The sequence below is a fragment of the Microtus oregoni genome, unplaced genomic scaffold (assembly GCF_018167655.1).
Source record: "Microtus oregoni isolate MIOR12 unplaced genomic scaffold, Mior012 000002F_ref0000024, whole genome shotgun sequence".
NCBI lineage: Eukaryota > Metazoa > Chordata > Mammalia > Rodentia > Cricetidae > Microtus > Microtus oregoni.
In genome coordinates this window covers 68,058,381-68,084,877 of record NW_024543061.1, presented here as the reverse complement: position 1 = coordinate 68,084,877, position 26,497 = coordinate 68,058,381, and the positions used below count along the sequence as shown (strand labels likewise).

Here is a 26,497-nt window from a genome sequence, read left to right as displayed (position 1 = left end):
AACACTGGCGACGTTAACATGTTTGTTGTATGAACCATGGTCTCATTGTGTAGCCCAGGCTGACCTGTAATTCCTGATCCTCCTGCTTCAGCTTCTTAAGTGCTGGGTTGCAGGCCTGTGCCCCCCATTCCCATCTTTGGAGGTGCAGGCTGGAGTGGGAACAGCTGAAGCTTGAGTGTATTCTTTCCCTCTGGGGTGCTGAGAATAACGGGCACAGATAACTGATGAGCAGCCAAGGCATGAGAGAGAGGATCAGTCCAGGAACTATTTCCCAGATGCTCCCCGAGGTTCCTAACATCTCCTGCCGTGCTGGCTAGCTCTCTGTCAACTTGACACATGCTAGTCACCAGTCAGGAAGGATTCTCAATGGAGAAAATGTCTCCTTAAGATGAACTACAGGCAAGCCTGGAGACATTTTCTTCATTAGTGATTGATGTGAGGCCCAGCCCATTATGGGCGGTGCCACCCCTAGTCTGGTGGTCCTGGGTTCTATAAGAAAGCAGGCTAAGAGAAACCCTGTCTTGAAAAACAAAAAACAAAACAAAAAAAAAAACCCAACCAAACAAATAAAAAACCAAGAAAGCAGGCTAAGCAAATTATGAGGAACAAGCCGGTAAGCAGCACTCCTCCATGGCTTCGACATCAGCTCCTACCTCCAGCTTCCTGCCCTGTTTGAGTTCCTGTCCTGACTTCCTTTGATAAGTTGTGATGTGGAAGTATAAGTCAAATAAACCCTTTTCTCTCCATGTGGCTTTGGTCCTGGTGTTCCAATGCAGCATAGTTACCCTGCCTAAAACACCTACCTTCCCTGTCACTCTGCTGTCCCACCACCAACTCGGAGGCTCACCTCCATGTCTCCAGGCTTGGATTGGCCTGTGGCTTTCAGGAACCTCTTCTCTGTCACCCCAGCTTATCTCTGGCCTTCGTCTCTGAACTCTGGTCACTTCTTTAGGCTGAGAATGTGTTCTCCCTCCTGAGGAAGAGACTGAGCTACGGTAGACTTGTCCTCCTGCCCCTTATCCTGCCTTAAACAAACAAACAAATAAAAGGCTGGGTCTTCTCTGTAGCCCAGGTTGGACTCAAACTTGAGACAATCTTCCCACACTGGGCTCTTAAGTGCTGGGATGATAGATATGGCCCCCATGCTTGGTCAGAGTCCTTTTTCAGCTGGTATTAAGCTCAGCATCCTAAGGCAGTAGAAATTTGTGTGGTCAAATATAGAAGAAAGACTTTAAACTAGACTGAGCTAGACTAGAAGGCGACTGGGCGGAGGTCCATGGAGGGAAGTGACTTGTTGTGGTCTCACAGCCCCTTTGTGGAGTTGCAAGTTCAAACCTGGCTCCCTAAACCACAGGTTTGTGGTTCTTTTTCTGTAACCAACTGTGGGTGGCTTAGGCCTCTTGTTTCATAGCTGCAACACAATCACCTTGAGTTAGACACAGAGTAGAACTGGCTGTTCGTTGGAATCTGTTTCTCTCAAGGCTTTGAGAAGAGACATCTTTCAGGACTCAGATTTATAGGTGTAGACTAGCTCAGAGTGCCTGGGAGCCTGATTCTGTACTCCTTCCTTCCTTCCTTGGACACAGACAAGTCAGAGTTCTCAGGCCAGCACATCTTCCTGGCAGTTGTGGACTCTTAATTTGGACTTGGCCATGGGAAAAGGTCAGCTTGGGGGCCAGTCTGGCTTTGGCCAAGTTCTCTAGTTACAGCCCAGGTGGCAGGCAGCCTGTTCGCCTCACCTGCCCCTGCAGCAGCAGCTTCCTCACATGGCCACTCCAGCCTCAGCTGACAGGGCAGGCCTCCGCTATGCCCTCTGGCTTAGATGTAGAGCAAAAAGGTAATAGGTTTCTTTACTTCAGTTTTCCCTTTCCCTCATCCGATGCTCTCCCTTCCTCCCTTCCTCCCTCCCTTCTTCCCTTCCTCCCTTCCTCCCTCCCTTTCTCCCTTTCTCCTTTTTTCAGACAGGGTTTCTCTGTACAGCCCTGGCTGTCCTGGAACTAGCTCTATAGACCAAGCTGTCCTTGAACTCACAGAGGTCCACCTGCCTCAGCCTCCCAAGTGCTGGGATTAAAGGTGTGCACCACCACCACCCAGCCATCTGATGTTCTCTGTTCTTTCCTTTTATCCTACCCAGTGGCCACGGTTCCACTGAGGTTCACATGCTCCCCAGGCCTGAACTCAACCCTCATCCTCAAACACAACTGTTTCCAGCATACACTGCTCCATTATGTGGACATATGTCCCCTAACCTAGGTGCTGAGTTCTGATAAGAGGACGGAGGCAGGAGAATCAAGGATGGACAGTTCCTATCCAGCCAGGGCTAGATAGCAATGCCTTTCCCCCAAAAAGCAAACAAATACACACATAAAGGAAAATAACAACTATAAAACGAGGCTGAGGATGTAGCTTAGGTGGCAGAGGGCTTCCCCAGCATACACAATGCTCTAGGCTTGGTTTCCAAGTCGCCTGGGTTTGTTTTTGTTTTTGTGAGGCCAGATTGGAACAAAGTCCTTGTACCTGCTACGCAAACCTCAGCACTAAACTACTTCTCCTGGGAGCTCTTTCTGTATGAAGAGGCAGGACTCCTCCCTGGCAGCTCTGAGAGTCTCAGTACGACACCTCCCATGGCCCTGGTTGCCCACTGGTGCTGGAAAATTGTCTGTATTCTGTCGCTCATGTTTCAAATAAACGCTGATTGGCCAGGCAGGAAGTGTAGGTTTGAAAACCAGACAGGAAATAGAAATGATGTAATGAGAACAGGAGATTCTGGGAAGGAGGAAGTTGATTCCTCCCACTCCTGCCCAGACCACCGAAGCAGCAGGATGTGATCTGCCCCACTGAAAAGAGGTACTGAGCCACATGGCTAACATAGATCAGAAAAATGGGTTAATCAAGATGTGAGTTAGCCAGTGAGAGGCTAGAGCTAATGGGCCAATCAGCTTATAATTTATGGAGACCTATGTGTGATTTTCTTTGGGGCTAAACAGTTGTGGGGTACTTGGCAGGATAAAAACCCCAACAACAAGTAGGCCCCATTCATGTTACAGCCCACCAACCATCTTTAAGGTCCTCCTTATTCCCAGAGGCAGCATAAACTTAATAGTCTCCTGGGCCAGGTACTCCTCACACAGAAAGCCCGGGAGGGGCCACAATGTTTAAGCAGCCACTGTGGGATGAGGAGGTTGGACAGAGTGGCAGTGGCCCGTGTGTCCTGAGTCTATTCTTGTCAAATCACCCATTTGTTCAGTAAGACTGATGTCTCCTCTCACTCCTGGGATGTCCCTGTGCTCAAAGAGGGCGGGAGAGAATGAACTGCAGAGCCTTCTTTCCAAGTCCCACCCAAGGTGGGCAGAGCGAGGAGCCCACTCTCAAATGCTCCTAACTGAGAGGTTGTGGGTGTCTCTGCAGGTCGGAATGAGCTGATTGCACGCTACATCAAGCTCCGCACAGGGAAGACCCGCACCAGGAAGCAGGTGAGGCCGGAAAGATCACCCCACCCACCACACCTACGCCCATGGGGGTAGAAGTGGCACCCTCTCATCTGGGTTCCTGGGTCCATCCCTTTTCTAGAGAGTCAAACTCCCTCTCCAGGGTAATAGGGGGAGAAGCACATTATGCCACCCCTGGGCAGCACTGCCGGGCTCACAGTGAACTGGGCCAGGCAGGAGTGAGCTCCCCACAAGGACTGAGGGTTGGGGAAGCATAAGCAGCCTGGAGGTAAGGACAGGAATTCTCTCTTTCTACAATAGGTCTCCAGCCACATCCAGGTGCTTGCCCGCCGAAAAGCCCGGGAGATCCAGGCCAAACTCAAGGTAAGGAAAACAGTGTCAGTAGAGAGGGAACCCTGGGACTTGGGGGCAGTGGGGCTTTCCAGAAGCTGGGACTCTTTTTCCAGTTGGGAAAGTCAACCCTGTGGGCTCAGGGGTTTCCGCTGTGCTGAGCCTATGTGCTTTTTGCCATTAAGGACAGTCAGGCCTAGCCTGTGGCCTCTCTGTAGATCTGTGTATATGTATATACAGGTGGTGGCCTCCTGCTGGGCCTGACCTGGGAATGAGTGTAGAAGGTCCACACTTAGCATCTCTGCTCCCTCTGTGTTCTCTGAGATGATACTTCCATCCCCTCCCCAGACCCCCTTCAGTGTAAGGTCAGTTGCATGTGGGTCCTCTTAGGAAGACAGTCCTCTGGACTCTGGGCCCAGGGCCTTCTGGGGAGCACTAGGAGGGAGTGAATGCTCCATCAGGGAGTTAGTTCTTAATCACTTGGCCTGCCTGGCCACTTGGGAGGAAGGCCTAACGCTTGGATTAGACCAGCAAATACATTGTTGTTGAAGCAATGAGACACTTCGTTTTAATTTTCTCAAACAAAATCTCAGTTCAATATGCCTTCCAGTGGGTCATTCTGGTTGTAGCCAGTTTGGCAAAGAGTAGGCCATAACTCCCCCAGTTAGCACCTCAACTCCTGAGCAGTCTCTCATACCTAAGGAAGAACTCTGTACTGCCTTAGAGCCCAGTTTAAAAGCTACAGGGCTGGATCACCTCACACTGTCCTGTACATCACCTCTTCTTTTGGAGGTGGGTGGTAGTGGTGGTTTTAAGACAGGGTTTCTCTGTGTAGCCCTGGCTGTCCTAGAACTCACTCTGTAGCCCATGCTAGCCTCAGACTCAGACATCCACCTGCCTCTGCCTCTTGAGTGCTGGGATTAAAGGTGTGTACCACCACCATCAGACCTGTCTATTACCTCTTACATGGTGTGGCCCAGAGGTAGAACCACAGACCTTTGCCTCCTAAGAAGCCACACCCACTGTTCTTCCTGCCCTCAGCCCAGCTGCCCTCCACACCCTGAAGCTGTGGCTCAGCACCCCATCCTTTGTTCCCAGGACAGCTGGCCTGCCTGCAGCTGTGGTTCCCCCCGGAACACCCCCAACCCTAAAGACCCACTGACTTTTCATGTCCCCTCTCTGGTCTGCCTCTGACTCACTGAGATCCCAGAGGTGACAGCAAGGACCGAATAGCCATGTTATGTCTAGGGAACTGTTCTATTCCTTGGGATGTCTCTACCGTCCATATTTGCTTCATGGAATCACATGTCTGTTTGTAACTTGAGACTTGAGGACAAGTGAGCCTCCAGTCAGGCATCAAGAGAAGCCACGAACTTCTTAAAGTTCTTAAAGTCATGTATTTCCATCTCAGAAGCTGGTCTGAGGACTCTGTCCTGCTTTTGAGGCTTCTGGGATGGATGGTAGGGTGGGCAGAAATCTTTGGGCTTGTTGTACCCCATCTCTGTTTCATGGTCATGTCCTGCACCCTTCGTGAGCCCCGTTCTGTATTCTCATCTACAAAATGACAGGGTGTTGTGGTAAGGTCCCCTTCAACTGGAAAACACCCAACTCCTGACCCTGCTGTCTGGCCATTTGATGTCATCCTTACAATGTCCTTTCCCCTTTCTCCCGGCTCACATATTGAGGATGTGGTTTCCTGAGCCCTGTCATTTGTTTAGATTAAGGATACAGGAAGGGACACATGTTGTTGGCATGGAACGGATGGAGCTCTCTGGATGCGGTTGTTAATCTCAGCAGCCGTGAGGATGTGGTCTGCCTGAGAGGGCTGGCCTGGAATGTCTTTTCCTCCTGAAAGTACATGACTTCAGAGTTGGCCTTTGAGAACAAGGCCCTTGTTTAACCGCAGAAGGACAGGGGGTGAGGGTGCCAGTGACAAGTTTCACCCACTCCCTGCTGATGGGGACCATAATATGGCTTCCATGTCCTGCATTGTTGAGTACTGGCTGTTGGCACATCCTAACGCTTTCACACTGCCCGTTTGGCTGGCATGACCCTCTCTGTACCAGCCTGCTGTGTCTTAGTCATTTTTACTGTGATGATGGAAAAATTCCTCAGACTGAGTAGTTATTTATAAAAAAAAAAAACTAGTCATGATTGTATGTGCCTGTGGTCTCATCTGGAGGCTGAGGCAGGAAGATCACTCATCCCATGTGTCTGAGAACAGCCTATATGGCAACCTCTGTCTTTAAAAAGAGGGGAGCTGGGCACGATGGCACCTGTGTACAATCTCAGTTACTTGGGAGGATCCAAGATCAAGGCCAGCCTGAGCATTCCAGTGAGACCCTATCTCAAAATTTTAAACAAAAAGAGGTTGGTGCTATAGTTCAGGGGTAGGGTTCTGTAGTGTGTGTAAGGTCCCGAGTTCAAGCCTCAGTACCCTGAAGACAAGAGCTAGGGGCTGTGAAGAGAGCTACTGCTGTGGTAGAGTGGGTGCCTAGCATGTGCAAAGGTCCTAGGCCCAGACTCTGTACAGAAAGAAAAATAAAAGAGAGAAGTTTAACGAATAGATGCTGATGGGACTGGAGAGATGGACCAGTGGTTAATTGCTGTGATTACCATAGTAAGTAGCTCATAACCATCTGTAACTCTTCTTGCTTCTGTAGGCACCAGGCATGTGCATACTGCAATACATACATCATACATGCAGGCAAAACACTTACACACATGAAACAAATAATGAATTAATAGAAAAAATAATAAATGCTTCTGCAGCCCACAGTCTGAAGACACGGCTGTAGCATCTATCCAGTATCTGTGAGGGCCTTCTTGGGGAATTAAAACATGGGGAAGGGTACCACCACCCAGAGAAGAAGCTAGCACAAGTCAGTCTTCCTTTTCTTGTAGACCACGAACACCATCATGGGGGCTCATGCTTGTGACTTACTTACCTTCCACAGGTTTCATCTCCAAATAGCCATCAACCTGTGAGCTTAGGGGAACACTTCTGAGCCACAGCATGGACCACTGCCTTAAGGCCAAATTCTCTGAGCCCCAGATCTTCACCTTCTAAGAGGGATCCTCCTGAGCCTCTGCCCTCCTAGGGGTCAAAGTGCACTAGCATTTCTCAGGATCCCCTGTGCGATGTCTCAGACCACACCTATTTCCAGACTGCTCCTGAGTGGCTTCTGGTTAGACACACCTCTCAAGCCTCAGGACCACACTGCATCCTGCCTCAGAGTTGCTGTGTGGACTTAGGGAGATTGCCCTGTAGACTTTTAAGCTACCGAGGTAGCTGCCAGTCTTAATTTTTGTCTTACCCAAGGCTGACTTGGTTCTACCACATTCTCGTTTACTGTGAAATACTGACTCACTAGTCTTCATTTTATAACGATTGTAACTGGGCTGTGGGTTCAATGGTAGAGCACATGCTTGAAGCTTGGGGTTCCATCCCCAGCCCTAAAAAAAGGCAGGAGAGAGAGGGAGGGAGAAAGGGAGGGAGGGAGAGAGGGCAGCCAGACAGTCAGTCTGGCATAGTTTCTAGTCAGTTTTAGGCTTCCACAACAGATGAGGAAACTTAAGAGAGAAGCTGAGCCCCCTGCTCAGTCACCAGCACGTTAGTACATCACAAACTCAAATCTGGTCCCCAGCTCTGGCTACCTGCACTGGACAGCTTTTCTGACCCCAAGGCCAGATCACTCTCCCTTGAGCCTGCCTGGCGGCCCTGCTAAGGTCCTCCCTTCCCATGTCTTCCCAGGACCAGGCAGCTAAGAACAAGGCCCTGCAGAGCATGGCTGCCATGTCGTCCGCACAGATCGTCTCCGCCACAGCCTTCCACAATAAAATGGCTCTTGCCCGGGGCCCTGGCTACCCAGCAATCTCAGGGGTAAGTGGGGCAACCCAGAGCAAGAGGCCATCAAAGCTCTCCTCACACTGTCTCTTCTTCAGAGCTGGGCACAGTGGCCAGTCTCAGTCCCTCTCTTCTGGGCCCTCCCAGAGCTCATTCTAAACCAGGGCTGTTGCTGGAACCACTGTTTGAGGTCCATAACAATACAGCAGACTTTAAAGAGATGCAAGAGGCTGCTCTCATTAGCTGGCCAGGTGGCCAGAAGTCCAGCGACTGGAGCCGAATCCTGAGGCTTTGACTAGACTATTCGGTCCTCAAATAGCCACCATTCACCCTTGACCCTGCTCCTCCTGCTCAGCATCCCAGCAAAGCCCACCTTCTGTGTAGAGAGCTGCTGTCTAGGGACAAACCTGTGCTCAGATTTTGATTTTGTCAGCCTGACGAACAGTCTCAACCCTGTCCGCATGGCCACACTTTTGGAATGTTCCAGAAACGGTCCTCCTTCCGAAGTTTGTCATATAACCTCTTTAAGATGCCCGACTTGCACTGTCCTCGCTGGTGGGGAAGGGACATGTCTTGAATTCCACAGCCCTTTCCGCCGTCCTATTTCATAGGGAGTCAGAGGGCACTAGTTGGGATGTTAGTTAGGTTGGACGTAAAATGATAGTGTAGACACTTGGATTGTATCATTTTTGGTATTCAAGGTGGGAGCCATGTACCTTATGCAAGCTAAGCACACGCTCTACCACTAAGCCCCTGGGTAGATTTCTTGACTTTAGGACCTCAGAACCTTACCTGTTGAAGAATCCTGTGAGTCTCGATGGGAGGGAGAAAGTACTGGGTCAGCAAGCTTGGCTTTCCCCAGGGAGCACAGGGGAACACAAAGCCTGGCTTTCTCTGGGGATCACAGGGGAACACTCCTTGGTGTGGCTGGGGCCATTTACCATCAAAACTTGGCTTTCTCCCGGAGCACAGGGAAACACACCTTGTTGTAGCTGCTGCCTGTAGCGTCAGCCAGTTAAACAGAGGCATTGGCTTCCTTCCTTCCTCCTTTTACACCCAGAGGCCTGCACGGTCTCTCTCCCTTACAGGCTCTTCTCACAATCCTCGTGGGCTTCTGTGCACAGCACAGCCAAGCTGAGACTATACCTTTTGCCTCCACAGTTTTGGCAAGGAGCTTTGCCAGGCCAACCTGGAACATCCCACGAGTGAGTATGGTTTGATTTCCTACCCCTCACTCCCGGAACTGAATTCGAACCTAGAATTTTAGGAAACGGAGCCTGGCTTTGGGAGGTGGAACAGCGGGAGGCCGGCTACACTGCCAGATCGGCCTTGACTTTAGGAATAAGGTTTTGCTCCCAGATGTCACTTGCTTAGTCTGCAATGTCCATACTCTGCAATGCCTTTTATTGAAGTGTTCATCTGGACAGGGTAAAGGAAGGGCTCTAAAGCTGATACCCAAAGAGACATCTGCTTGGCCTGGGAGAGGATGTGAGGTGGATTGCCCCAACAGACATGTTGCTTCCATGACTCAAAACCAAAACCTGAGGGAATTGGCAGGGAGGAGGCTGGAAGCCAATGCCTGCTGGGGCCACCAGTGGCCAAACCTACCCTGCAGCTCTTCCCAGTGGCTGATGCCTTCTCTCTCCTTTCTCCCACAGTGTGAAACCTTTCTCTCAAAACGCTTATACTGTCCAGCCTCCGCTGCCTCTGCCAGGTAGGTAGCTGGTAAATGATCTGCTTATGTGTCCCGCTCAGTGGCTCTGAGCACCTGGGTCCTGTGAGATGTCGTGATATCATGTTTCTCTATTTCTTTCCTCTAGTCAGCATGCTGCAGCTCTGCTTCACAGGTGCCATGGCATTCTGGGGCAATGCCAGGTGCCTTCTTGCCAGTTGTGCCCAGGGCTGGCTGGGACACAAAACTGGAAGGGAGTGCCTATGTCCCCAGGCCACTCTTATAGGATGTATATGCTGGCTCTTCAGGCTTCCCCCTTGGAGAGCTGCCTACTGCCTCTTAGCTGGGAGCCGAGGGACACTGCAAGTCTGATCCCTCCCTAGCACAGGAGACCCTGATGGCTGGAAAGTGCTGTTGGGCAGTGTGACAGAAGCAGCTTGCTGGTCTGGGCCCTCCCTCAGGCCTCAGTGGACCAATTCTGACAATCTCTCAAGAGGCTCCCTCAGCAAGGGAGCCTCAGACCCTTCCACACTGCAGCCCAGGTCAAACTTTCAACCTTGCGTGGAGAGTGACCAGCTGTGACGTTCTGGTTGTGGGGTCTCAGGCTCTCCTGCCACACCTGGTGTCTGCTCACTGCTTTCTTCACCCCATTGGGAGCATCACTGAGTTGGGTCCAGTCCTCATGTCCTGTCTTCTTTTCTCTTCTTGTCCCTCTGTCCATGTTGATTCAGTCTGTACTCAGATTCTCCTAGTTGTTGCCTGAAATACCGCAGTTGCTTCTTACCTGGCTCCCTGAGATTCTCAAAGCATCTCCCTCACCATGTTATTTCCAGGCTTGAAATGCTCCCTGGCCTCGTGGTGCCCTCATGATGCGATCTGAGCCCTGCAGCAGATCTGCAGGGCTCCTGAGACTCAGCTCCTGTGTTCCCTGGTCCTGTCCGCTGTGCTCCCTACTCTGCCTCTGGATAGTAGCTAGATTGCTCCTCTTGGGCCATGGTTCCTCCTACCTGGCCCTCCCAGGTTAGGTGCCCTCTGTTTGTCCACCCAGAGCTCAGCAGACCTCTGTCCAGCAGGGATGTTCTTCACTGCTATGTCTGTGTCCCTGCAGCTGGTATCTGCATATCCTTGTGAGTTTCCTTCTCTGTGTATACAGTAGTTCCCAGGTGCACTGGGGCTGCAGTAAGGAAGGGAAGAAAGATTTGGCGGCTGCACTAAGCATGAGCTGGTGTGTTCAGCACGGCTGGCCGCTCTTCTGGACCGTTCTTTCTTTTCTTGTTGCCTGAGTTCACTGCTTCTGCTCAGGGTACTAGTGTCCACCAGGTTTCCAGAAAACATGATTCATGAAGACCTTGCCTCTAATGTGGCCCCCTCTGTCCTACCCTTCTTCCACAATGAAGAAGGAATAAAAAGCTGTCAAACTCAGTGGTAAAGAGCCTGCTTAGAGTACTGTCATCATCAAAACCACAGTTCTCATCTTAAATGGAATAAGAGTTAGTTTATTCTGAGCCAGGCGGTGGTGGCGCACGCCTTTAATCCCAGCACTCGGGAGGCAGAGGCAGGCGGATCTCTGTGAGTCCGAGACCAGCCTGGTCTACAAGAGCTAGTTCCAGGACAGGCTCCAAAGCTGCAGAGAAACCCTGTCTCGAAAATCCATAAATAAATGGGAGAGAGAGAGACAGAGAGAAATAGAGAAAGAGAGAGAGAGAGATTTTGTGTGTGTGTGTGTGTGTGTGTGTGTGTGTGTGTTAGTTTATTCTTGAGCATTGTGAGTGACACTGGCCTGGGAACACAGATTTAGGTTACCTCAAATTCTGTGTTTTTCTGTAGAAATGATTTCACAGGGTTTTCATAGTTTTACTGAACAAAAAGAGTCTTAAATCAAGGCAACATTAAAATAAGCTGGTGGGTGCACCAGAGCAGGCACAGCGAGATGGGAGAGCTCTTCTATAGGTCCAGGATGCTGTGTGATGACATTCCTAGCTCTTGGATTGGCAGATGCTCGTGTTCTGCTGAGCTAATAGCTTCTAAGAGGTTTCTGTTTATTATCCGAGGTGTTAGTTCAGCTACAGAGCGAGTCAAGGCATGGCTGTCCCAGAAGGCTCACTCTAGCCAAGATAAAGTAATTAGCCTCTGAACCTATACATTTCCGGTCTCCACAGTACTGAAATTCCAATCGGTCCATCAGTCTCTGCAGACCCAGAAGTTTCTGTTCATAGCCAGACACAGCTTCTTTTCAGGAATTTTCATTCACATTCCTTGCTCCAGGCAGGGTTCCATCTCCAGTAGTACCAGGAAAAAAAAAAAAAAAAGATTGCAAAGCTGACAGCTTCCCAGTCCCATTTAATTCAACCACTGACTTGCCTTAATTCAGGAATAGAATCCACCCTGTTAGTTTGCCTCGCAGGCTGACTACAGAGCCTCATTTCCAACCACCAGTTCATACCTGCTCATCAGTGAAGTTGAGGCTTTCCAGATTCCCTCAGCTGGTTCCCAGCCCCCTTGTCCCCTGCCCCCACCCCCATCCCCCACTTACCTTTGATGCTTCCCAATTTGGGGTACCCGTTCCCCATCTTCACTAAGAACTTGTCACTTAAACTTTAGTTTTCCTTTAGCCTCACCTTGGTTAGCCTCAGGGGTACCAAGAAGTCTTCTCTGGTGCCAGGGGCACGCTCTTATCTGTGCTGGTCTAGGCCTGTGTTAGAACCCTATTCATAGGTGGTGTACTATGGGTTTAAGGCAACCGTGGGCCCTCCAGGAAGCTTCCTGCTCCCTGAGCCTCGATTATTGTGCTGGTTGGTTCAGCTGGCTCTCTTCCTGCCTGGACTAGAAATTGCCCCAGGGCGATAGTCCTGCAGTGCCTGCTCTGGCAGCTTTCCAAGCAACCTGGGCTGTGCAGAATCCATCTGCCCCAAGCAAGGGCCTGTGCAGAAGCCTGGGATCACTGAGCCAGATCATTCACAGGCTCTGTCCTGCCGCCGGGCACACTTCACTGGTTTTCTCCAGTCCTCACTGAGGACATCCGCAAGGAGGACAAGTAGGGGCAGGTTCCACATGTCTCTCTCCCTTCACACAGGCTTTGAGTCTCCTGCAGGACCCACCCCGTCGCCCTCAGCACTGCCAGCTTCCCCATGGCAAGGCCGCAGTGTGGCCAGTTCCAAGCTCTGGATGTTGGAGTTCTCTGCTTTCCTGGAGCGCCAGCAAGATCCTGACACAGTATGTCTCCCATGTCCAACTGTCTTATTCCAAGAGAGACCATCCCAATCTCAGAGGCTCTGCCACTGCTGTAGGTCCCTTATCTTGAAGGACCAGAATAGGTCCCAATCCCACAGGCCCTGTCCTCAAAGTAGGCCTCAAATCTTGGGAAGCTTGCTGTTCCAAATAAATGGGTTCCCACCCCTGGAAATCCTGCCTCCATAGTAGCTCGTCAGGCTCAGAGGTCTAACCTTCTACCATGCCTCTCCACACCTTATCCTCTCTTGCTTTCTTTCCTTTCTTCCCCTTCTCCCATCAGGGTTTAATAGATTCCTTGTTCTTTCTTCTCCCCTTGCCCGCCTGCCTCCTCCTCCTTTGATCTGTTCTTTTCTTTGCTCTCTGCAGGTCTCCCACCTCAACCCTTCTTGACTTCCTTTCTCCCTCTCAGCTCTCTCAGGCCTCTCCCCTGTCTCTTATCTCTCCTCTTAGTCTAGTGTCCTTTCCCCCCCAACCTGCCCCTCCCCCAGCCCTCGGTGCCTTGGCTCTGAGGGGTGCTCAGGAAGCTGAGGAGTCTGTGGTGTGTAATCCACATCCTCTGGGAAGCAAGCCTAGTGCAGCAGGTTGCCCCTGACCCATCTTGTCTCCCTTTTTCCACTGAGGAAACTGAGGCCTAGAGAGAGGCAAAGCGATTTGCCCCAGGTCCTAAGTGAGGCAGGTGGTCCAGCTGTCTCTCTACCCTACACTTGGCATCACGCTCAGGCCGATTGTTCTTCTGCCTACAGTACAGCAAGCACCTGTTTGTGCACATCAGCCAGTCGAGCCCAAGCTACAGTGACCCCTACCTCGAAGCCGTGGACATCCGCCAGATCTATGACAAATTCCCAGAGAAGAAGGGGGGCCTCAAGGAGCTATTTGAACGGGGGCCCTCGAACGCCTTCTTCCTTGTGAAGTTCTGGGTAAGTCCTGGGCCTCTTCTTCCTTCCCTCAGCGCACTGAGATGGTGGAGAAGCTGGAAGGAAAGGAGGACATCACGCTGTGGAGGAGGTGAGGACACGGGGTGGCAGGGAACACACACCAGAGACCACTGCTGGTGGGAGCCGAGTGCCAGAACGTAGCAGTGAGAGCATAGAGCCATAGAGCAGCGGGGGATGATTGATGGGAGACCTGTGTTTCGTTTATTCCTCCCTCTGTCTACTCTCCTGTCTTCTTTCCCTTTCTCTCTGTGCTGGCGATACACAGCATGGCCTACAGCATGGCCTGCAGCATACTGTGGTAGAACCTTCCTGAATCCCACCTAACCCAAGAGGCTTTTTGTCTGATGGTGACTGTGGCAGCGTCCTGATCAGGAACTGGGGTCTTAAGGAGGTGGTCGTGTTGGGGGGAAACCTGAGGGATGGGAGGAGAGTCCACATGGAGCTGTTGGTTCTGGGTCTGACGCTGGCCCCCATCTGATTTTCCAGCTGTGAATTTGCTTGGGCTCTGCAGAGGTTTGAAAAGAGGAGTGTAACTAAGGATGGCAGCTGCCATAGCCCAGGCCACCCAAAAGGAAACACCCATGTCTGTCTCCAAGGGTCCTGTCTACAGACTTGACCTCTGCCGCCGTCCTCAGTGAATGTTGGGTGCCTAGAGCCAATTCATAAGGCGCTATCCTCTGAGATTAGGAGGTACAGGGCTTCCCTCACAGCTTCTTTCCAGGGCCTAGGACACCCAGAAGGGACATAGGGGAGACCAGGCCGATGGATGATAAGGGTGGAACGTTCTTCATGCATCTGACTGGACTTCAGACATGGTACTTTTTCTATATCTTCTTCCAGGCCTGGGAAGCCAAGGCTGAAGTCTTCCTGCTCCCTCTGGCTTCCGCTAACCCCAGAGGACCACCTGCGTGTTTTTCTTTCATTTATTTAGTTAGCAATGCTGGAGTACCCTCCACTTAGCTGATTGTTTTTTGATTTCGTAGTACTGGGGTTGGAGCCCTAGGACCTCAGCTTTGTTTTGTTTTGTTTTTCGAGACAGGGTTTCTCTGTGGCTTTGGAGCCTGTCCTGGAACTAGCTCTGTAGACCAGGCTGGTCTCGAACTCACAGAGATCGCTTGCCTCTGCCTCCCGAATGCTGGGATTAAAGGTGTGAGCCACCATCTCCCGGCTAAGACCTCAGCTTTGGCTGATGAATGTTCTACCATCGAGCCGCACCCCAGTCCCACAGTGCCTCTCTTTCTATCTTCACCAAGATTGTCTCAGCCTATTTTGCTCCCAAGCCTCTTGGTAATCTGGAAGCTTCTTGTTCTGGAAAGAGAATGTTGACAGTAAACGTGTACACAGTATTCCAGCTGGCTTACAGGCCCTACCTAGGAATGCCTACCCAGCCCTGCTCTCCCTTCCTGAGTTCCTGGCTCTCTGCAGAAGATCCGTTGACTTTAAATAAGTGTGTTCATAGTGATGTTATTAATTTTAATGATTCCTTTTTATTTTTATAGTTTTGTGTTCATTAGTGTTTTGCCTACATGTATGTCAGGTATCAGATTCACTGAAACTGAAATGACAGACAGTTGTGAGCTGCCACGTGGGTGCTGGGAGTTAAACCAGGGTCTTCTGAAAGAGCAGTCAGTGTTCTTAACCTCTGAGCCATCTCTCCAGACTCCAAGAGTCTTTAATAATGAAAAATATCCGATTCTTGTGTTAATGTCTTCCTGAGTCCCAGACTGGTAAATTGTAACTTTCTTTTAGTTTTTTTTAAGATTATTTACTTATTTTTCCAGGTATATTGCATATATGAGCGCTCTATCTGCATATACACCTGCATGCCAGAAAGAGGGCACTGGATTCTATTATAGATGGTCATGAGCCACCATGTTGTTGTGGGGAATTGAACTCAGGACCTCTGGAAGAGCCGCCAGTGTTTTTAACTGCTGAGCCCTCTCTCCAGCTCCTAGGCTTCTTTTAGATTTTATATCCTGTGTTAGTAAACATTTAGGTTGCTGTATCTTAATTGTCATAACTAATGCATTCTAAAATAAAAACCATCCATGTTATATCGCTTTCCCTTCACCTCAGTCTACCCACATGGAATGAGTCAGCCATGTAGTGTTTGAATTTTGTTTGACAATGTAGATTGGTCACCAACGAGACAAAGATTGTATTATGACTACATTTCCTTTATTATGTACCTTTTCTTTTCCCTGTAAGTGGATTTCTGTATATAAATTGAATATTTTTAGATGACGTTATTCTTAAATTTTACATATTGCTCCATAAGACACCACATGAAACACGGAGGAAATGGTCTTTTCGAATACTTCTAGCTGTTATCTGTAGCATGAATTCTACTTGTTCTCAATAAAAACCCGGAGTCAGATATCGGGGGTGAAAGCTGAAAGATCAGAGAAGCAGAGCAGCCAGCCCCTAGAGAGACCTTTTACCTCTACCATTGCTCAGACCAAAGGGGTGAGCCTGTCCTCAGACCGCATCCTCTGACTGACTGCTTCAGACTGCATCTCCAGAGTGCACTGAGCCCCTGTCTCCTCCTGTTCCTCTCTCTGCCCAGCCATATCCCTTCCTGCCTCCCTTTGTGTGAGCTCTGTTTCTCTTTTAGACAGATTCATTCTTGTGTAGCCCAGGGTGGCCTTGAATTCACAGAGTCCTGGGATTAAAGGCGTGTGCCATCAGTCCCTGCCCTGTTTGTCTTAGCTCTGCACTCTGATCTTTAGACAAGTTTTATTTGTTTAGATACAAACAACAGTTATCTTATTAGTCCCTTCTTCCTCTTGGAGATCTTTTTCCTGGGAGCCTCAATTCCCTGCTTCTGAGTGAAACGGTAATTACAGTAGTTGTCAGCCTGAGCTGGGATCCCTTATTGGCGTACCGGACTCATTTGTTTGGAACACATGCTAAAGAAAGATCCAAGAAAAATAACCACAAGGCCTATGTCTTCAGGTTTCTGTTACTTTTATAATCACCATGGCCAAAAGCAATTTGGGAAAGAAGGAGTTTATTTCTTCTTAGGGCTTGTAGTCCTTCATCTGGGGAAGCCTAGGTCAGGAACTCAGCAACTGTTGCAGAGGCCTTGGAGGAGTGCTGTACTGTTCGCCCAGCCTGCCTTCCTATGGCATTTAGGCCTCAAGTCGAGGGATGGTGTTCCCTGCAGTGGGCTGGGCCCTCCACATCAGTCAACAATGCACTACAGGTTTGGCTACAGTCCAGTCTTACGGAATTTTCTCAGCTGAGGTTCTCTCTTACCAAATGACTCTAGCTCGCGGTAAGTGGACACAAAACTGGCCAGCATAGGCTATAAATGCCTCTAACTGTTTGAAGTGTGTATGGGGGGGATAGGGGGAGAGGCGCTTATGTAGATCAAAGACTATTTTCTCTGTTTTTTGCTTGGTGCTAGGTATTGAATGCATGAGTTTTGCATGTTAGAGGAGTACTTTATGGCCAAACACACACATTCATGGAGACAGGGTCTTGGTGTATAGCTCAGACTGATCTAGACCTCAGGGTCTTTCTATCTCAACTTCCTGAGTTCTGGGGTTCCAAGTGTCCACCGCTACACCTGAAGTAAGTACAGCAGTCATCTGTAAATACATTGCACCCCTGTCTTCCGGTGTGTGTTTCTGAGCCATTCTGCTTTATGAATTATATGACCTGCTTTTTTTATTCTCTGGTTTTCATAGTTCCTCGATTTCTGTGTTCTTTCATTTCACCTTGATGATCTCTGGGTAATATTGTCTTACTTCTCTTCTTCAGCTTTGTAATTGGTAGACATAACCATCAGATTAGAATCTTCCTATTTGTGAACATTTCCGTCTGTTATTCCTTTGACCATGTCTTTCACTCTTATTTTCCTGAGTCCCCAATACTACCCTACTCCCTGACTCTGTGCTTTTTGCTTTTTGGGGGTGGGGGTGGGGCAGGGGAGTTGAAACTGAATCTCACTGTATAGCCTAGGCTATCCCGGAAATCATTATATAACTCAGGCTGTCCTCCAACTTGTAGTGGTCCTCCCAGGAGCCTGAGTCATCCATTGCTGGTGTGAGTCATCAGTGTATTTGTGTGTTGCGTGTCTCTTGTTGGCCTGGAGATCACTGATTAGGCTGAAGAGCCCCAGGGATCCACCTGCCTCTCCCTCCCTAGAGCTGGGATGATAATGAAGCCTGGAGCCTGGCTTTTTCTGTGTGGGTTCTGAATTGGGGCTCTCAAGGCAAGCCCCTCCAGTGTCATTTTTATATTTTCCAGTTTATTTGTTTGGTCTCTTTTTCTAGAGACTTCCTTATTTTATCTTCTAGTTTCTGGATTAGTTCAGTGTTATATCTAAGGGCAAATTATCCAAAACCCAAAGCATCAGTGCATAAGTCAAGTTTTTCATTCGTATAGAGGAAGCCTGGGGTAGAGCCTCCAGGGATGGTCTTGACTGCTCTGTAATATCCCCGTAGACTGAGTCCTCTCTCCTCGTCACCCTCAGTGGACGGCATCTGTCCTCAAGGTTATGGCCACTGGAATTCCAGCCATCCTCTCCACATAGCAAGCATTAGGAAAGAACTCTTTGCTTGCTGTGGGGTCCTTTCGAAAGTGCCGTCCGGTGTGTATTTATTGGTGTGGCTGCACCTTGCCCGGATGAACCAGGGAAGTGCGAGCTCAGCGGCTTTGCTGTGGGCTTCAGTCAGCATCGCTGTGGTATACGGGCAGCCTCTAATTTCTGACATGTTTAGGGGGATCCTGGGTTCCCCTCCAGAGTGAGGTGACTAGTGACTCTCTCAGCAGCGGCCCAGCTCCCCTTGGGATGTGACTGGAGTCAGAAGGGAGGCTCAGCTGGCAGTGGTACGGTGTGTTTAACAGCGTACTGCCTCGGAGGACTAGACATCCAGTGCCTTCCTCACTGACTGGTAGTTCCCTTTTATTATTTATTTTTTTAAGTTCTGGGTATAGGGAGCCCAGGGCCCTGCATGTGCAAGGCGATCCCTGTACTACACATGCCGGGTAAGCCTTGTGTGGCTGAGCCACACCCTAGCGCAGTTGGAGGCAATGGTTTTTATTTTACGAGACACATTTCAGGCAGGGTTTATCTTAGAATCTCCATTTCACAAACTGGGGAAATTCGTGTTGCAGACAAGGGCTTGGGTCTGAGGCCTGCCTTTTGGGTGGGCCTCCATCATTCCTATGGTCATGCTTGGTATATTCTGGGAAGACTGAAAGGTCATAGGTCACTCATGTCAACCGGTCACATGGGTTCTCATTTGTGAATCTTACCAAGCCTTCAGTGGTGAATAAAGTTGATAACCTGTCTTCAGAGGAGAAGTTGAGGCATGGTCAGGATAAACAGTTTCACCAAACTTAACCAGACTATAGTCCCAAACTGTGTGGCTCCAGAGTCAGGCCATCCGACCTGATAACAGAATGCCCCCAGGCACAGATATGCTGCTCACCCCCGGCCAGGGGAAAGGTTCTGGATTTCTCTAAAGGCTCTGAGGAATGCCGGTTGATAGCAGAGAAGAAGGCAGACTTAGCTCTGGCTATTTACTCCCAGAGGAGAGTACCTGGGCTCTTTTTCTAGATCTTGACCAGTCTCCCAGGAAATATGATAGTCTTCCTTCCAGGTGGAAGTAAAACTTGAGTCTCCTTCGACCTCCTTACTGGGCCCCTTTACTCCTTTGCCTTCCCTTAGGGAACACTGGTAGGGAACTGGTAGAAGGAAGTGTGGGGACAGCTGGGACACCGGGAGTTGGACTGGGCTGGTCTGCAGACTTGCTTGGTCATGGCTGTGTAAACAGCCCATGTAGTCATTGCCTTAGAACAGCACAGACTCTGGGGAGCTCCACAGTGGGCCTTGGACTCAGGGCCGTGTGGACTTTCCAGGAGCACAGTGGACATTAGGAGAGCCCTCACAGTGTGTCAGGTCAGCTGACTTTGGGGCCCAGCTGTCCCGATGGGATGCAGGCACTCCCCTGGAGAGCTGGATCCTGAGGGAGTCTTGGCTTCTGTGTGCTTCTGTTTTTCCAGCTTAAAGATTAGCAGTTGTTCTTGTGGGCTCCAATCTGGGGGCTCAGGTGCCACCTTGCCCTTCCTCTTCTCACTGCAACCCGAGCACAGTCACCGTAGGGAGGCTGAGCCGAACCCAGAAGAGGGGGCATGGGAGGCCAGGGCAGCTTAGCAGCCATCTTCGTCTGTCCTCATGTGCCAGGGGCTCAATGGCAGAGAAATGTAGTGAGGGACATTTGCTAATAGTGAGAGTGTGCATCAGTCATGGGCAGTCCCCTGTCCCGCTCCCTCCTCCTACCACTGTCTGCTGTGGACTCTTAGGAAGGAAACCTGTCCAGGCAAGAAAGTTGCCTGTCTCACAGCCAGCCTTCCTCCTCCTCCTTTGTTTGCTCAGCCTGCCTCCCGGGTGCTGGGGAGCTGATGAGAACCTGTCTAGAGCAGAGGCCACTTTGTTTTTCTCTGTCCAAGCTGCTGCCTCCCCCATCCCCTGAGAGTTTCTGTTCACACCGAGGGGCTGTGGTGGTGGTCCTGCAGCGTGTCTGGGCTTGTCCCCAGTGCAGATGGCAGCAAGGTGCAGCAGAGGAGGAGGTGGAGCCCTTAAGGCCCAGTTCTGAGAGAATTCCCACTGGAGTAAGGGCTGAAATATGTAAACCCCATCCCCCAGAACCTCGTGAAAACTAACAGAGGCTGCTTGTCCTGGACAGGGGAAGGGACACCAGCCTGCACACTGGGTGGAGCTGGGTAACAGGACAATTCCCTAGGCCTTTCTGCCATCCAGTCCTCCGTTCTCCTCTGGGCCCGACATTCCTCCCAGACACATACCAGCGCACGACAGTCAAGGCTGCTCATTTGTCAGTCACTTGATCCCTCACACCTGTCCCAAGCCCAGCCCACGAGCTGCCCACCCCCATGAACCAGCTATGAATAGGGTGGGTGAGGGGTGGGGTGTTCAGAAGGCTGTGCACTGAGAGGGACAGCTGTCCTGGATTACAGCTGCCTGGGAAGGTGCTGGTGGAGCCGGATTGACCTGGAGCCCAAGGTCTAGCTGAGATACCCTGGGATGGTCCTCTGTGTCGCCTTGGCCACCTCTCCCAGATCTGTGCATCACGGGCCCAGGGCTGATTCTAGGATGACGTTGGATTCCCATCCTTCTCGATAATCTTGCTTTTTCATCAGAGCATACAGATATACAGATATTCCTTAGCTTCTTTCTGTCCTACAGTCCCCAGAAATGCAGGGCTGTGGTTGGATGAATGTTTCTTTGGGTTTTGTTTGTTTGTTTATTTGTTTTGTTTTTCGGGACAGGGTTACTCTGTGTAGCCCTGACTGTTCTGAACTCACAGATCTGCCTGCCTCTGCCTCCTGGGTGCTGGGAGCCGTGGCGTGGGCCACCACTGCCTGGCTATGCGTGGGTGTTTTAAAGGGGTCCTAGGGTAGGAAATAACGGCTGAAGAGCTGGGGTGTATTTGAGATGGAGGGCTCAGGGCGAGGTCCGGAACTCAGGAGTGAGTAACCCTGATGTACCCAGGGATGTGACCCCTCTGTCAGCACCTCCCAGAGCTGAGAAGTGGAGCTGCTACATGCAATCTTTCCTGAAAGGCCAGGTGTGCCAGGCACCTAGTGAGGTTTGCCAAGGACAGGGTTCTTGCACCCCATGGACCTTTGCCTGGGCAAGCCACACAGGCATGGGGTGCAGACACAGGAGGCTGCCTGAGGAGCTCTCTGGTATCGGGTGTTGCCAGTGTGGTGCAGAGAGAGGTCTTGTAAGTGTTATGTCCACTGATATTTATTAGTTCACTTAGCTTATATAAGAGGAGAAAAAAATAGTTTTCATGATTGCATTGCTTAGGGTAAAGTTAAGGAATAAAAGTGAATTGATGTCAAAGATATCACAAAAGCCAGCAGATGTCTCCGTTAGGAAGGGTGCTTGGCATTAACCTGATGACCTGAGCTCAACTCCTGGAACACAATATTGACTCATACAAGTTGTCCTCTGACCTCTGCGTGCACCACCCTCACGCACGTGCACGCACGCACACAAAACAAACAAACATTTTTACAGAGTGTCATGGAAGGATGCACAAGTTAGGTGGATGCTAGTGATCCTGCTGCTTAGGAGGCTGGAGCAGAAGGAATGACGGTGGAGGTCAGCCTGGGCTACATGACAAGATCTCGGCTCAAAGACACCATGAGGGTAGGGAGGGTCTGTGTGGTTAATGGCCACTGTGTTCGTCATCTGAGTATTGTCACCTTATAATGCCCTGGCCTCATCCCCCAGTGCCTCCACCTTTCCAGACAGTTGGGTCTCACGACAATGTTTTCAGACCAGGCTGACGAAGTGGCCCTCTAGGAAGGTCATATGACAGAGAAAGTGGTAGAAAATCTGGGCTCAGGTCCTTGTTCACCTCATTTGTCAGAGGAAGACCTTGGACCATGGCTGACCCACGTCGTCCTCCAGGAGTCACAGGTGCTCCTCTCCCGCCCCGCCCCACTCCCAGCTGCCCTCCTCCGCAGGATCGCGGTGGTAGCGGCAGGGTGGGGAGACAGAAAGCCATCCTGGGTTGAGAAAGGAGAGTGTTTAGAAAGAGGGATTGTTTGTCTCAGAGGTTAAACATTGGCTAGGATGCTGTTGTAATTGTTGCCTTGTTTTTCCTTCCTCCCAAAGAATGGCTCCATTTGAGCCATGCACAGTCAACTAAGACATCCTAAAAAACATTTCTTCATTTCATTCCATAATTGCTTCCTCACTCAGCGTGCTGTGTTCATCCATCGTGGTAAAGGCTGGTCATTCTCAGTAGTGTGTGCCTGGCTCTCAAAGGCACCTACACTACACGTCTTCCCTGCCACATGAATTAGTTACAGGGTAATTAACACTTCCTTGTCAGTTTACACAAAGATTTTGCTGTTGAAAGGAAGAGGCAAAGGAGAGAAAACTAGTGCTAGAGTGCCACCTAGCGGCCACGAATAAGACTGCTTGTCACTTGTGCTTAAATCTGCAGAAGAGTTTGTGGGTATCAGAACCCACATTGTGATTGGCAGCTCACACTGCATCCACAGCCTGTATTCTGGTCCACGTGGCAGTTACCTCTGCATTCTGTGGTCGATGAAGAAGCCCCCTCCATAAGAATCAGACTTCTGGCCAGTCGCAGTAGCACACGCCTTCAGTCCTAGCATTTGGGAGGCAGAGGCAGGCTGGTCTACCGGATGAGTTCCAGGACAGTCAGACCTACATAGTGAGACCTGGTCTCAAAATAAATCAGCCTGCTGTCTGTCATTTGTAGGGAAATGGATAGAGTTAGAGGTCATCACGTCAAGCGAATCAGGCCAGCCCGGCCAGGTAAATACATGTTTATATACACATATATAATAAATAAATTAAAAAATAATTCCTTAAAAACAGAACAATTAAGTTAGGGCCAGCAAGATGACTTGGAAAGTATATGCACCCACATCCGTGCCTGACGACCTGGACCTGAGTTTAGTCTCTAGGATCCATACAGCGGAAGGAGGAAATCGGTACCCAAAAGTTGTCCTTTGGTTCCACATGCTTCCTCTGGCATGGGTGTACTTATACACCTAAAATAAATAAATATAAAACACACCCCAAACAGCAGAACACTAAAAATCAAAGAGCTGAGGGGTATCTTTCTGGCAATGTTTACCAAGTTCAGCCACATAGGCATTCAGAGGACACTGTTGCCATGGTCTCTGGGGATCCAGCTACCCTTTGAGTTAGCAGCAAAACTTGCCATCACCCACTGTTTGCTGGGTTTGCCAGTGTACAAATGCGTGGGTTGCATACAGGGGCATGAAGTTCCAGAACAACCCGTGAGGCCACACAATGTATGGAAGGGTTGGGTTCTCTATAGGCATCCCTGTGCACGCTACACGTGGAGGGGGTCTGAGTTGCAGTAGAGGCCCCAGGACATTGATGATGGTGGCGATGTGCAATGTCTCTGAAGAAAGCTGCAGGTATCCAGCAGAGCCAGCTCACGGGGGAGGCCATAGCTGCAAATGGCAGAGCCATAGGGGTTGGAACGCCCAAGCTCTTGGAGTACAGATGTCACTGTAAGCCCTGGATACCCGATAAGGAGCTACAGAATTTCCTATTTACTTTGTTGAGTTGATTTTAATGTGTATCTCCGTGTATAGGTGAGCACACTTGTACAGATGCCCACGGAGGCCAGAAGAGAACATAAGAGAGCGTGAGCTGCCCAGCGTGGGGGCTGGGGGCTAAGTGCAGGTTCTGTGTAAGAGCGGCCAGTGCTCTTAACGGTTGAGTCCTTGTCTTTCCAGTGCCTGAGTTTCTTGCTGCTCTGCTTTGCTTCCGACATGGGAACGTTTACTCGGTTCCAGGATGAATGGCAAGTAGGCAGTTTTCTTACTGATTTTGCAGGGTTCATAGCTCAGATTGCCTGAGAAGGGACATTGCACTCTGGACACGTCTGACTATATGTGATTGTATTGGAAGATGGACACAACCCTTTCTGGACCAGGGGTATGCTTTGAATCTGCAGTGTCTCCCACAGACTTGCCTTTGGAATGCTTATTTCTAGCTCGTGGCTCTGTTTTGAAGGCTGCAGAGCTTTTAAGAATTGTGGTCTTACTGCTGGAAATAAGACACTAGTGGCAAGTCCTTGAAGGTTATACCCACTCCTGGTTTTGGCTCATGTTCTCTGCTTCCTGTCCCATGCCATGTGAACAGCCACTATCTCGTGGTCTTAGCGTCAGAATGGGATTATTTTGCTGTGTCTTCCCTGCTAGGAGGGAATGGGACAGCCAAGATAAATCTTCCTTAGATTGTTTGTGTGTGGTATTTAGTCACAGTGACTCTAAAGTAATTAATGCCATATCCAACCAAGAACTAATTGCCTGGCTTCCATGTGGACAGCTGTGAACTCGTTTCTCATTGTTTGGGAAACAACCAGAATTACACTGAGCCTGGATGTGGGGGATGGCAGAGGGTTTCCTATGCTTGCTGTGTACCGTGTTCTTTCTTTCTTCTTTTTCTTTCTCTTTGATCCTTCCAGGCCAACAGCCGGCTCTCCCACTGAGCTGTACCCAAGTCCTGTCCCCATTCTTTTCAAGTCCTCTTCTCTTGTCCAAGATGAAGGGATTGGTATCAGCCCAAGATACCTCAAGACCAAGTTCTCAGCACAAAGGAGATTTATTTTCCCCAGGAACACAAAGGGCAGGGAATAAGAGACAAAGACAGGAGATAGAGGAAGTGGGAGAAGGGGAAGGAAACAAGGGAGAGGGGAGGGGGAAGGGATATTTTTTTCCTGGAGAACAGATCCTGCCTCTGGAGAGAGAGGAGGCAGAGGAGACTGCCGCCCATAGGCAAAAGACAGCTGATAAAGGGAAAGGGGGAAACCTAGTGTTAGGATGAGGTGTTAATTAGGACAGGTTAATTAGGGCAGCCATGAGCGGACTTCAGATTGCTGTACTTTAATACTTTGACAGCTGGACCTTGGTCCTCAGCCTCAGGAGAAGGAAGTAGCCAAATAGGGAATAGACCTTGGGGGTAGCCTTCAGGATGTAATCTAATGATTTTTAGCAGGGCAGAGGGAATGGGGGAGAAGGGCAAAGCCTGCGAGAGCCATGTTTGTCACACTGAGGCCAGCTAGAGTCCCTTCACAAGAACCTGTACCGTGACCCCTGAACACTGCCACATCTTCCTGTTTCTCCGGCAGGCAGACCTCAATACTAACATCGACGATGAGGGCAGCGCCTTCTATGGGGTGTCCAGCCAGTACGAGAGCCTGGACAACATGATCATTACTTGTTCTACTAAGGTCTGCTCCTTCGGCAAGCAAGTGGTGGAGAAAGTTGAGGTAGGAGGCCACCCAGTGGGTGAGAGGCGAGGGGGGTGGCCTGCGTGCCCCGTTTCCCTGGAGCTCCCCTGCCCAGGTGCAGGATTGCTGAGGGTGGGGGCCCTATGTACCTCCATTACCTTCAGGAAGTACGCGTTTTGGGTTGGGTGTGAAGCATCTAATAAGTTACTGAGTTGTGTCTAATAAGTTACTGATTTAGTTGTCAATCCTGTGCCTCGGAGCCCTGGCTGGATTTTCTGGTCAGGATCCCTTTCAAGCCTTCCTTACAAGCATCCCACACCTTCTAGAGCAGGACCAATGCACAGGCTAGCCCAAGGATTTCTCCCTAATCCATCTGTGTCTTTGACAGCTGGGCCGGGGAGGGGGATAGGAATGGCCTTCCTCAGTCACACAGCTCTCTAGAGGCAGAGGCAGAATGTTCAGGGTCTGTTCGCTTCATTTTTTACTGCACGAATGTGGAGTTTGTGGGGTCTCCAGGTGTTTGGGTATCTGCTAGGCGAGTTCTCTACCATCGAGCTATACAGCCCTTTGCCTCCACAGCCCCCCATTTTGAGACGGTCTTTAGATTCCCCCTTCCCAGGCAGCCCAGCAGTGCACAGCTTTTTAGTTTTGGAGTGCCTTGGAGACCTTACACTTGGGCAAAATTCTCTGCCTCTCCGCCACTCATCCTGTCAAAGGCAGGCAGTGAGCACAAGCTAAGAGGACCTGGGTTTGATCCCTGTACCTCCCCTGAGCCCCATTTCCTGTTGTATTAACAGTCCCCACTTTTCTCTAAGGAATTACTGGGTTTTCACCACCCTCTGATCCCAATAGCTGTGACAGTCTGGTCTTATCATGTAATGAGAATGACAAAATGACCCTAAAGCCTGCGTGCACCCCAGGGTACCAGTGGCCCTTAAGTGCTAACACTGCATGATGTCAGCCTGGTCACTTCTTGACCCATGTAGGTCTGAACTGATGGTGTCCTCTCTACCTGGGGTTGACAGCCACTCATGCCAGGCAGGACCTGGGAATGGAGCTTTGCTTCCAGGTCCCAACCCTAGCTGTTCCATCCCTGGGAAGCTTTTGATACATGTTAGCTGCCCTGAGTGTAATCCAGCAGTAGCTGTGTGTGTGGTCTCTTGTTCTACTTTGATACTATAGACAGACTCCAGGGCTCACAGTTGCTCTACGTCCGCCCTACCCCCGCAAAGGCATATATATAT

General features: G+C 50.2%; 1 protein-coding gene across 2 annotated transcripts in view; it reads left to right on the top strand.

Annotated features, from left to right (window-relative positions):
* Tead4 (TEA domain transcription factor 4) overlaps positions 1 to 26,497 on the top strand; it is a 79,071-nt gene that overhangs the window by 47,368 nt on the left and 5,206 nt on the right. The window contains exons 3-10 of one of the 2 annotated variants that reach the window (XM_041641106.1): positions 3,409 to 3,473; positions 3,750 to 3,812; positions 7,534 to 7,662; positions 8,788 to 8,831; positions 9,285 to 9,340; positions 12,372 to 12,511; positions 13,273 to 13,446; positions 25,152 to 25,292. In XM_041641106.1, coding sequence (XP_041497040.1) covers positions 3,409 to 3,473; positions 3,750 to 3,812; positions 7,534 to 7,662; positions 8,788 to 8,831; positions 9,285 to 9,340; positions 12,372 to 12,511; positions 13,273 to 13,446; positions 25,152 to 25,292 — 812 coding nt within the window. The remainder of the gene's footprint in view (positions 1 to 3,408; positions 3,474 to 3,749; positions 3,813 to 7,533; positions 7,663 to 8,787; positions 8,832 to 9,284; positions 9,341 to 12,371; positions 12,512 to 13,272; positions 13,447 to 25,151; positions 25,293 to 26,497) is intronic. The other variant, XM_041641115.1, reaches the window with a different exon arrangement.